This window comes from Telmatherina bonti (genome assembly GCF_933228915.1).
Source record: "Telmatherina bonti genome assembly, chromosome: 13".
NCBI lineage: Eukaryota > Metazoa > Chordata > Actinopteri > Atheriniformes > Telmatherinidae > Telmatherina > Telmatherina bonti.
This window is the reverse complement of record NC_136611.1, coordinates 34,304,909-34,317,763: the sequence shown is the minus strand read 5'-3', so window position 1 is coordinate 34,317,763 and position 12,855 is coordinate 34,304,909. Positions and strand designations below refer to the sequence as shown.

General features: G+C 46.6%; 1 protein-coding gene across 1 annotated transcript; it reads left to right on the top strand.

Moving 5' to 3' along the window:
* Nucleotides 1-962: 962 nt before the first annotated feature.
* Nucleotides 963-12,285, top strand: lhx2b (LIM homeobox 2b; the record flags this gene model as incomplete). Its single annotated transcript, XM_079251564.1, has 5 exons — nucleotides 963-1,145; nucleotides 2,802-3,004; nucleotides 3,389-3,759; nucleotides 6,914-7,119; nucleotides 11,995-12,285. 5 exons carry the CDS (start codon nucleotides 963-965, stop codon nucleotides 12,283-12,285), a joined length of 1,254 nt encoding a protein of 417 aa, XP_079107690.1.
* Between the last annotated feature and the right edge of the window lie 570 nt (nucleotides 12,286-12,855).

Sequence of the window (12,855 nt, the reverse complement as noted above, 5' to 3'; positions counted from 1 at the left end):
GTGGGGGGGTGGTCCGTGCTTAACAGGAGGCAGAAAGGGGCCGCAGCTTTCTCACCGCGCGCGGAACCAGTTCGGCGGCGCAGCAGCCAATGAAAAGACGCGGTGCGTCGTGACGCAACAGGGCCCCGTAGATAAGGAGGTCCAACCGGGACCTGAGAAGGAGGAGCGGCTGTTTTGGGGGTCCAGCAAGCAGCAGTCCGCGTGAAGACAAGCCCTCCTCAGACATGCAGCAGCTTGGCAGGAGGCGTGAAGCCAGCAGGCTGCCGTGGAAGGAAGGAGCTTCTTCATGACGTCCACGCGGGATTTTACTGCGTTTTCTGCTGCTTTCCTCCTTCTTCCCAGCTCCTCTGCCAGGCAGAAGCAGCTCGATCCCGCTTCTCTCAGCTCCAGCTTGGACTGCTGAAGGTGCAGGAAGGAAAGAAGCGTTTCTCACAACCTCTCTGTCACTTTTCACTTTACAGCCTCCCTTTCTCCTCCTGCTCCTCCAGGAGGCTCCCGCGCAGCTCCTGCTGCTTCTCTCTGTCCACTTTATCATCTTCTGCAGAAAACGGACAAAGAGGAGACTTTGTCCATGTCCTGCAGAGCGCAGAGACCCTGAGATCTCCTTCCCAGCGAGGGGGAGGGAGGGGGGACGGAGCTACGGGGCTGCCGTAGTTTCTGTCTTCATTTCCCATAAATGGACAAAAAGACAGATCAGCTGGTAATATCTAAAATAAATAAAAACACACCTCAGAGAGAAAATCCTCCCAATAAGAGCAGATTGTTTTGTGAATTATTATTAATAAGGAAGCAGATGGAGGCTTCCACTGGACAACACGTGTCCAGGCTTCTCCTCTGATTTTTCCTCTGGATCTGGATTTCTCACTTGTCATCGCAAGAAAGGAACCCCCCCCACTCCACCCCACCCCCCTCACACACACACACACACACACCTGAGAAGCGGAGGATTTCTGCTGCTGCTGATGGACATCTTGGCTTGCAGATCCGAAGAGAACAGTTTTAACATCCTCCCCTCTGCAGCAACCATGCTTTTCCACGGCCTCCCTGGAGGCGACGTGCACGGCGTGGTGGAGGAAATGGAGCGGAGAGGAAAGGGGGAGTCTGCAGCCATCAGCTCAGCCATCGACATGGGAGAATCCGAGGCGGTAAGGCGACTCTCCGTTTGGCCCTTCCGGCTTGCCGGAGCCTGCTGGCATGTGTCAGGCTGCAGCCTGGAGCTGCTGCTCCGCTTGGCTTTAAAAGTTTGGCTGCTTTTAGCAGAGATGTCCACAAAAACTCTGACTTTTTATTATTATTATTGTTTGTTTAAATGATAAAGTTGGTTTTGCTGAACTTCCCCGCAGGCCTGCAGAACTCAGCAGCCAAAACTAAACAGGAGAAAAACTGGAAAGAAGAAAGGAAATAAATAAATATTTTTTAGAAAACCTGAGACAAAATATTCAGGATAATTTTAGAAACAGATTCAACAATTTAGAAATTTTTTTCTGCATTATATTTTTTTAAAATGTGTCCAGAAACTAGAAAAATATTCCAGAATGTTTTTTATCCGGATGGAAGAAAGAAAAAATACTTTTCATCTGCAAACTGAGAGAAAATCATAAATACAGGGAAAATATTCTCATATTTTCTGTTTTAATTTTCTGGTTTTAGGGAGAAAGGCTTAATCCATGAATAAATGCAGATCGGGGACTGGGAGGACTGGGAGGACTGGGAGGACTGGTTTATAAACAGCAACACTGGAAACAAAACAGAAACGAGTCAGAAAAAAATCTAATTTTTAATATTTTCGTGAATTATTTGTTTGTTTTTCAGCCCTTTTGGAAATAAACCCGAGTTTAATAATCCGGCTGAATAAAAACTTATTTTATTTTCTGAGAAGCATGTGCGTGCACACCGTGCGCGTTGAAGGCTCGGAATAAAGATTTTTAATGAGTTTGTTTCTTGCTGGTTGTTTCCTCAGAAGAGCTACCTGAACAGATAAATAAACAACATAAACAACAGATAAATAACAGACTAATAACAGATAAATAAGAGATGAAAAAAAACAGAAACAAATATATAACAGATAAAAACAGATAAACAACAGATATATATCAGATAAATAACAGACAAATAACAAACTAATAACAGATAAATATCAGATAAATAAGAGATTAAAAAACACGTATATAACAGACACATAAAAGATAAAGATAAATAACAGATAAATAACAAACAAATAACAGATAAATAAAAGAAAAACATTAGATAGAAAACAGATAAATAAATTATCTGATATAAGATAAATCACAGATAAATAAGAGATAAAAAAACAGATAAATAAAAGTTAAAGAAAAGATGTAAAACGGAAAAAGAAAAGATAAATAAGAGATAAATAAAAAAATAAATAAGATAAATAAAAGATAAAGAAAAGATAAATAAGAGATAAATAAAAATATAAATAAGTGATAAATAAGAGATAAATTAGAGATAAATAAGAGATAAATTAGAGATAATCCAGGCTTGTCTTTAGAAACAACCCATGTTTATTTCAGTCTAACAGAAACATTGATTTTAATGTTAATATTTTAGTAAAATGATTTTTACTGACATTTAAACCAAATCTTTTCCCGTGTCGCTGACATGAAAATATCCCGATATTTATTTTTTCTTTGAAGCTGCTAAACATCTTCTGACTGATATTTTATATGAATATTCTGCACGCGCTCTTCGTCTCTTTCTGCCTTTATTTAATATTATACTTATTGGCCATCTTTCTCTCTATGTTAATGTGCTCGTGCGTGTGTCCCCCTGACCCACAGTCCATGGCGTGTATGACCAGCGAGCGCGTGGCTCTGTGTGCAGGCTGCGGCAGGAAGATCGCGGACCGCTACTACCTGCTGGCCGTGGACAAGCAGTGGCACATGCGCTGCCTCAAGTGCTGCGAGTGTAAACTCAACCTGGAGTCCGAGCTCACCTGCTTCAGCAAGGACGGCAGCATCTACTGCAAGGAGGACTACTACAGGTAGGAGGGCGCGCGCGCCAGGCTCTGCTGCCAGAGCTCGGTGTGACGCAACACGCGTGGATCAGCGGAAATAAGAAAGAAATGCAGTTAAAATGTAGCTGAAATAAAAGCTGATTTTTATTTGATTTTATTTTTGTTATTATTATTATTTATTTATTTATGTATTTATTGATTATTTGATCCCATCTGAAGAGGAAAGAAATGTATTTTGGCCTGTCAGTGGGCTGATAAACCCCCACCTCTCTGTCACACCTTCCTCCATCTTTATAAATTCTCAGCAGTAACAGGACATAAAACACGCTGCTGTATGGACCCACACACACACACACACACACACACACACGCCGCTTCCAGCCCCTGATGAGGTCTCTGTGTTGTCCGCAGAAGATTTTCGGTGCAGAGGTGCGCGCGCTGCCACCTGGGCATCTCGGCCTCGGAGATGGTGATGCGGGCCCGGGACCTGGTCTACCACCTGAACTGCTTCACCTGCAGCACCTGCAGCAAGATGCTGACCACCGGGGACCACTTCGGCATGAAGGACAGCCTGGTGTACTGCCGCGTGCACTTTGAGACTCTCATCCAGGGAGAATATCAGACTCACTTTAACCACGCGGACGTGGTCGCGCACAAAGGCCTGGGCCCGGCCAACGCGCTCGGACTATCCTACTTCAACGGCGTGGGGAGCGTGCAGAAAGGACGGCCCCGGAAGAGGAAGAGCCCGGGGCCCGGGGCCGAGCTGGCCGCCTACAACGCAGGTAAGAAAACCCACCTGGACGAGAGGAGATGTGGGCTTTTCTAAAGATCATTTTACTGTGGAAAATCCACCGAAAGGGAGCAGGAAGAGTTGGAGCAGGTTTGGTGACGACGTGATGAGGCTGGCAGAGATCATGAAGGAGGAAACTAGATGTTCTTTACATTCCTGCAGAACTCTTCTAGTAAGATGTTTCTCACCGTGTCAGCTGCGCGGGACATAAACTATGTTTAGGTTTTTATCTTTATGTTTTATGACTGTAGCGTGTTTCCTCATGAGGTTACAGTAACAAATAAAAATAAAAAAGGAAACTTTGAGCAGAAAAATCCTGAATACTGATGACAAAAAACAGAAAAATGTGGAGAAAAGTTTAGATTAGAAATAAAGAAATAAAGTTATTAAATAAACTAGGTCTGGTTATTTAGTTTAAATAAACTAAATTTAGTCTAAATAAACTAAATAAACTTATTGACAAACTTCCAACAGACATCCTGCATGTCTGGTTTGGACTTTTTGAAGCTTTTTTTCTTTTTGTTTAGATTCATGAAGAATTTGTGAATTTTTTTGTTTCTTTAAATTGTTAAAACACAAAGCGACGTGTGGAAGCAGTGTGTGTGTGTGTGTGTGTGTGTGTGTGTGTGTGTGTGTGTGTGTGTGTGTGTGTGTGCTTCTCGGTTTGTCTTTTTTCCCTTCTTTGGGGGATAAAAAGAGATTTTTTTTTCAATGTTCCGGCTTTTGCTTTCACCCTTTTCCACTTGTCAGGCTCCATACACGTCTACAAACCCTAACAACAGCCCCCCCTCACATCTTCAACTATTCCCTACCACACACACACGCACACACACACACACACACACCCACACACACACACACGCTGCTGGAGCCTCTTTGCATTGGGGCCAGGCCAGAATGGGTGTATACCAGCCAGATCAATGTGATTTGATGAGTTATTCACTGGAAGAGAGAGCAGGGAGCCCAGAAAGTTTCTACCAGCAGCTTTTCTGCTGTTTTGGCCTGAATTCCACTTTTTCTTTCGGCTCTTTTCTCATTTCATAGTTTTCCACGAGCTTTTCCTGTGTTCAGCTGCAGAAACAGTTGTTAACTCGGGGTTAGAAAGTGTGTGTGAGCAGAAGTTCTGCAACAAGTGCATCAGGTTTCCGAGCTGCTGGCTGGTGTTTCCCTCTGGAGGAGAAGCATGCCGGCTGTTCATCCCGCAGCTCGTCAAGCAAGTCAAGCCGTCCACCTCCATGCTGATGGCTCCGGGTGACTGTGGGTGACAGATGAAGGGAGAGCAGAGGCAGTGCGCCCTCTCCTGTCTGCAGCCTGAACGAACCGAACAGACCTGCAGACCTGCAGCAGCAGACCTGCAGACCTGCAGCAGCTTCTAACTCTGCATTCTGCTGGAGGATGAAGAGACCAGCAGCAAACCACCAACAAGCTGCTTTTTTATTCTTCTGTTTGGTGGAAGCGCTGCAGCATATGCTTGGCCAGAAAGCAACATTTGTTCTGCCTGGTGTGTGTGTGGACTAATTAAGTGGAGTGTTATTCTGATGGTTTTCACTTCTTCATATTCATCATTTGCAGCGTTCTGATATTGAACTGTTATGCATGCAGCAACACCTTGAATATTGCCAAGAAATTTGTAGGCAGGGACTAGTACATGTGTGGAACTGTTGTGTGTGTGTGTGTGTGTGTGTGTGTGTGTGTGTGTGCGTGCAGAAGCTGGGCTTACACCTCTTCCCAGGATAGAAAGACAGATAGAGACAGACAGACACATGTGGTGAGCAGAGGAAGATGAACTCCAGCAGGAAGAAGCAGCTGTCGGGTCACAGCGTGTCTCTGGAGCCGGTGCAGCGATTTAAATGGCGACAAATAACGGATTTATTAAACAAACTGTAAAAAAAGGAAAGAGATTCAAAAGAAATGGTGAATTGTGAAGCACTGTGAAGGGTTTTCCTGTCAGATAGCATAAAACGAGATGAGATGAGATAAAATGAGATAATATATAAGACATTATAAGATAATATAAGTTGAGATGAGAGAAGACAAGAGATAAGAAGATAAGATATAAGATGAGATGAGACGAGATGAGAGGAGATAAGACACGATAAGATAATATAAGATGAGATGAGATGATGCAACACAGATTCAGACACACATGACAGTAAAACCAGTCACCTGGCTGCAGTATGAAACATACATCTAACACTGTCCTACACGGCGTCCCAGCGAGGCAACAAACACACTGATTCACCAGTAGAATAAATGAAAACTGAAAAGTGAGATGAAGATGTGTGGTCTTCCTCAGCAGGGGCGATGTGGTTACCGTGGTGGTTACCGTAGCAATTACCGTGGCTGTTACCGTGGCGGTTACCGTGGCGGTTACCGTGGCTGTTACCGTGGCTGTTACCGTGGTGGTAAAAGTCCGTGATCTGGATGGATGGTAAACGTTTTACGTCCTGCTCCTGTTGTTAAGTCTGATGAGGTTCGTCAGGTGTGTGTTTTATTCTCCTCCATGTTAAACGCAGGCGGTAAGGTGTGTGTTTTATTCTCCTCCATGTTAAACGCAGGCGGTAAGGTGTGTGTTTTATTCTCCTCCATGTTAAACGCAGGCGGTAAGGTGTGTGTTTTATTCTCCTCCATGTTAAACGCAGGCGGTAAGGTGTGTGTTTTATTCTCCTCCATGTTAAACGCATGTTGTCACCTTTCAGGAGAATCTCACCACCTGAAACGATGAAGATGATGATGATGATGATGATGATTCTTTAGTTTTTATCTTAAAATGTGTGAAAAGAAAGCAGAAAAAATGAAATTTAACTCCTTTAACACACATCTGGTGTAAAGTGAAGCTCCTGATTCAGGTCTGGGTGATGTGTGGAAGTTGGTCTGCTTCTTCAGTTTAACCCTTTAACTCAGTGAAATAACCTAAAACTGTCCTTCTGGTGGAGCAGACCTCCATTCTGGTGTTACATGTTTTTATTTGTTTTAGGCTGAAAATGAAAGAAAACAAAGTGATAAAAAATAATCCCTCGCCTTAACGGTTCCAGCGCAGGGATCAGAAACAGTTTCACCTTCGGCTGATGATGATGAGCAGGAGAAATGTGATGATGATGATGATGAGGGTCCGTCGTCCTGACCTTCTGACCTTGTTCCTGCAGCCCTGAGCTGTAACGAGAACGACGGTGAGTCCATGGACCGGGACTCCCAGTACAGCTCCAGTCAGAAGACCAAGCGCATGCGGACGTCTTTCAAGCACCACCAGCTGAGGACGATGAAGTCCTACTTCGCCATCAACCACAACCCCGACGCCAAGGACCTGAAACAGCTGGCCCAGAAGACGGGGCTCACCAAGCGGGTTCTACAGGTAAGCCCAGCAGCCCCCCCCCCTCCCTTCAGTAAAACCTCTTCTCATCCTGGCAAACTTGGGATTCTGTCAGGAAATTACAAACAAACTAAAACAAATAATTATTTTTCCTGTTTTTGCGTTAATAAATACTCAAATACAAAGAAAAGAAATTTTTAAAAAAGCTGTTAGAAAAGAAAACTGTCTGTTTTACAACAGAATTATCCAAATATGAGGGAAAAATGAAGAAAAAAAGGTAAATGTTGAGTATTTCTGGTGATAAATGAGAGATGTGTCGCACACGCAGACGGCGTCTATTTTCTGCTGCAGACGACAGGAAATTATCTGGGGTACTGAGAAGGAGAAAAATGAGACAAAAAGCTTTTTGAATAAGAAAAAAAAAGGCAAAAGAAACCCTCCCACTGCTTTAATTAGCGCTTGCGGGAAACAGAGCTTTGGCTTTGATGCGTGAGTTTTCCTGCCTGTTAAAGCCGCTGCTTTCCCATGGCTCCGTCATCATTTCCGTCGCTAACACGCTCATTCCACACACTCTGCTTCTCTTCCTGGAAAAACACACCAATTCCCTCAGAATGGATAAGAAATGAGCGTGAGGAGTGTGTGACGCTGCTACCTGAGGAGGAAACCAGGTTAGCATGAGAGCAATCTGCAGGTCACCTAGCATCTTTCAGCTAAAACAGGAAGTGAAGGCTCCATTTTCATCTGCAAAAACATGAAAGAAGACGCTTCATTTGTCTGTTTTCCTTTCTTTCCTCGCGACCATCCAGGGAAAGTAAATGCTTTTATAAGTTTTGTACACAGCAGACGAGCACCCTGACTGTGTCTTTAAGCCTGCTTTCATCCTCCACTCCAGTCGGAGAATTCACGAACTGGCAGCGAGACACTGCAAAGTAAATGGAGGCAGGGGGAGTGATGCCTGTCTGCCTCCAGTTCCACAATATTCAGACCTTTTTTCATGTCTTTCATATCTTGTCTTTCATACTTTCAGGCTGGGAACTTGGGTTGTTTTTAAACGCCAGTGCTTGGCGGCGCGCCGTTCAGTCTTCTTCACAGCAGGTGTGGTTAGCTGCAGAACAAGCGCCGCAAAACGACTCAAACGTCTTCCTGTTGGAGAGGCGACACGAGCACTTAAAGGCTGATTGTCGAGTTTTCCTCGTTTAGCTAACACCATTTTCCCAGCAGAGTCCCCGCTTGGCCCTGTTTGGCCCCGCTTGGCCCCGCTTTACCCCGTTTGGCCCGCTTGGCCCAGTGGCTCTTCGCTCAGCCTCGTCTCTCCTTGCTGTCGATTCATAGCAACTTCCACAAGTTTCTGCGGTTGTAAAATGTTTCTTTTCCCTCTTTTTATTTTGTTTTGTGGTTCTGCTGCTGCAAAGCGACAAAACGCTTCGTGTTCAGCAGTCGCTGCTTGTTTTCTCAGCCTGGAGCCGAGGCGGTGCTGTACAAGTGGGTTTGCAGAAGCTCCGTGTTCTAATGAAACCGCTGAAGCTGAACACATAAAAACAGATAAAAAATAAAACAGAAAACCAGGAAAACCAAAACAAGAATCCACAAAACAAAAGAAAAAAGCGCTGAGACCCTGAAAGAACGCCGGAGGTCCGGCGATGCTGCCTGCAGGTTGTCGGCTATGATCCACCGGTTGAATCCACGATTCAAAGACGCAAACCGCCGCATCGGTTTTAGCAGCTATTATGATCCGAGTGAGTCATGTTATACATCATGTCTGCTTGGAGCTTCTCCTCCCGACACGCTGCAGGATGCCGGTCAGCAGCAACATGTCGGGCGTTTCAAAGAAAGCTTGAAATCTTCTGTGGAGGGGTCATGCTCACCTGTCCTTACCAATCACCAGAAGCCACATCAAAGTACTCCACACCAAAGTACTCCACACCAAGGTACTCCACACCAAAGTACTCCACACCAAAGTATTCTACACCAAAGTACTCCACACCAAAGTACTCCACACCAAGGTACTCCACACCAAAGTACTCCACACCAAAGTACTCCACACCAAAGTACTCCACACCAAAGTATTCTACACCAAAGTACTCCACACCAAAGTACTCCACACCAAGGTACTCCACACCAAAGTACTCCACACCAAAGTACTCCACACCAAAGTATTCTACACCAAAGTACTCTACACCAAAGTACTCCACACCAAAGTACTCTACACCAAAGTATTCTACACCAAAGTACTCTACACCAAAGTATTCTACACCAAAGTACTCCACACCAAAGTACTCCACACCAAAGTACTCCACACCAAAGTATTCTACACCAAAGTACTCTACACCAAAGTATTCTACACCAAAGTATTCTACACCAAAGTACTCCACACCAAAGTAGTCCACATCGCCGGGGGAGGCGGGGTTTCGGTGGACAAGCCTTGTGAGGAGCCACTGGCTCGAGGGTTTGCTGCAAGCGGAAATCATGTTTGTTGTGATGCAACATGAAACGTTTCGTTCTAACTTCATTTTAATCTTCTTGTTGTGATGAAAGAGTCAAACAAACGTTCACATTGAGTAAATAAATAACTTACGTTTAATTAATATCAGCAAGATGAAAATGGTGACGGGGGGTAGGTGAGGGTCATCTGTAAGGTGATGGGGGGCAGGTTAGGGTCTCCTGTACGGTGATGGGGGGCAGGTTAGGGTCTCCTGTACGGTGATGGGGGGCAGGTGAGGGTCATCTGTAAGGTGATGAGGGGCAGGTGAGGGTCTCCTGTACGGTGATGGGGGGCAGGTGAGGGTCATCTGTGAGGTGATGGGGGGCAGGTGAGGGTCATCTGTAAGGTGATGGGGGGCAGGTGAGGGTCTCCTGTACGGTGATGGGGGGCAGGTGAGGGTCATCTGTAAGGTGATGGGGGGCAGGTTAGGGTCTCCTGTACGGTGATGGGGGGCAGGTGAGGGTCATCTGTAAGGTGATGGGGGGCAGGTGAGGGTCTCCTGTACGGTGATGGGGGGCAGGTGAGGGTCATCTGTAAGGTGATGGGGGGCAGGTGAGGGTCTCCTCTACGGTGATGGGGGGCAGGTGAGGGTCATCTGTAAGGTGATGGGGGGGCAGGTGAGGGTCTCCTGTATGGTGATGGGGGGCAGGTGAGGGTCTCCTCTATGGTGATGGGGGGGCAGGTGAGGGTCTCCTGTACGGTGATGGGGGGCAGGTGAGGGTCTCCTGTACGGTGATGGGGGCAGGTGAGGGTCTCCTGTACGGTGATGGGGGGCAGGTGAGGGTCTCCTCTACGGTGATGGGGGGCAGGTGAGGGTCATCTGAAAGGTGATGGGGGGGCAGGTGAGGGTCTCCTGTACGGTGATGGGGGGCAGGTGAGGGTCTCCTGTACGGTGATGGGGGGCAGGTGAGGGTCATCTGTAAGGTGATGGGGGGCAGGTGAGGGTCATCTGTAAGGTGATGGGGGGGCAGGTGAGGGTCTCCTGTACGGTGATGGGGGGCAGGTGAGGGTCTCCTGTACGGTGATGGGGGGCAGGTGAGGGTCATCTGTAAGGTGATGGGGGGCAGGTGAGGGTCATCTGTAAGGTGATGGGGGGCAGGTGAGGGTCATCTGTAAGGTGATGGGGGGCAGGTGAGGGTCATCTGTAAGGTGATGGGGGGCAGGTGAGGGTCATCTGTAAGGTGATGGGGGGGCAGGTGAGGGTCATCTGTACGGTGATGGGGGGCAGGTGAGGGTCTCCTGTACGGTGATGGGGGGCAGGTGAGGGTCATCTGTAAGGTGATGGGGGGGCAGGTGAGGGTCATCTGTAAGGTGATGGGGGGCAGGTGAGGGTCATCTGTAAGGTGATGGGGGGCAGGTGAGGGGGTTAGGGTTAAAACGTTTGTAGTGATTTTACTGAGAGGTAAAAGAACTGAATGAAGTCTAAAATCGTCCTTTTCCAGTCATAGGAACTGAAATTTCTCAACGTTTCTTTGGTTTAGTTTTTTGTTGTGTTTCTTGCTGTTATGGTGAATAAAATAATTAAAAAAAAAAAAAAAAGATGAAAAGAAGAAAAAAATGCAAAACAGACAAAAGAAAAGTAGAAAAACCCAGAAAAGCACTCAGAGAGCCGAAACCTCCGCCGAGGTCTTTAGAAAGTTCCTGGATCAGAACGCTGATCAGATAAACGATGAAGACAGAACCTCTGTGTGGAGGTAAAAGCGTGATCTGATGTCTCCCTCGACGATCTTCCGAACTCCTGCAAAACATCGTCTGGTTGCCATGACAACCTTCATCGGCACCTTTCACCTGTTTCGGTGTGACAATAACAAATAAAAATTACTTTTATGATGATTTTTAAATCCCTGGTTGTGTCATGTGACTTGTCTTATGTTCCTGAGCGTGCAGCAGGACGGAGGCGTCTGGATGGCGTATTTTAGCTAAAACTCAACCAGACAATGAAGGATCTCGAGTTCCAAAACCTGAGAACATGACGTGTAGAAACTAGAAGCGACATGTTGTGAAGTATCGCCTCTGACTTTGTGGTATTTATCGGTTTTCTGACACAAACTCAGGTCGTTCCAACTCAAATAATTCAAGTTGATCAAACTTTGTTTGTTCGATGAGAAAGACAGAAAACATATTTGGGAGGCAACTGGTTTGCTAATGGGAGGTAAGCTGGCGCTGGAGCGGCAGCTCGCCTGCAGCGAGACACACACTAACCTGTACGTGTGCGAAACCACACACGTGAGGGTTTAGCTGGGTTCGGTTTTCCAGGTGGTGCTTTGAGACGTCTCCATGTGGACATGGACGCATCCCTCCACACGTCTCCATCTCTACCTTCCCGCTTCTGGCAGTGGTTCTTCTCCTTCCTGCTGCTGGGGGAAACTTTCCCACATGGGTGCAGTTCTTGCTTCGGCGTGGACCAAACTAACTCTGAGGTTTTGTTCCCGCAGGTCTGGTTCCAAAACGCTCGGGCGAAGTTCAGGAGGAACCTGCTGCGGCAGGAGAGCACCGGAGTGGACAAGGCGTCCGACGGCTCCACGTTGCAAGGCGGGACGCCTTCAGGCCCGGCGTCGGAGATCTCTAATGCCTCCATGAGCCCCTCCAGCACCCCCACCACCCTAACAGACTTGACCAACCCCACCATGCCCACCGTCACCTCTGTTCTCACCTCAGTGCCGGGCGGCATGGACGTCCACGAGTGCCGGAGCCCATCACAGACCACGCTGACCAGCCTCTTCTGATGGTCGGAGCTCTAACCCTGCCCCCCGGACCCCCACCTCCCCTCACACACACACACACACACACACACACACACATACCCCTCTGGATCTGAAACTGAGCACTGTTCACACCTTCGGACTTTCGGATTAGAAACGAGAAGGAAACGAATAAAAAAGCGACTTCTCTGCGTGTTAGAGCGTTGCCGCGGCGATGTGCGGCGATGTGAGGCGGCCCACGCCTGCAACGCTTCTTCTTATGTTGATGTTGTCTTGTTGAGAATTGAGGAGACTTGATTTGCTTTTTTAAATGTTTACAGAAAGAGACTGCTGAGGATGAAAAACTGCTTGGTTTTTTTGGGGAAAGGATTTTTTCCAGCACAGTATTTATGTTGTTGTAAAAGAGTCACTGTTAGCAGGATTGTAAAAATTTCTTTTTTTCTTTTTTTTTTCATTTTGGAAATCTGAGATTAAAGACAGGTTAAATATCCTCCGCCTGCCTCGTGCCTTCCAGTCCGTTCATCCCAAAGTCAGTCGCACACGGATGCTTTGACTCGGAGCAAAGCAGGAGGGTAACGAAGCTCTACTGTGTGT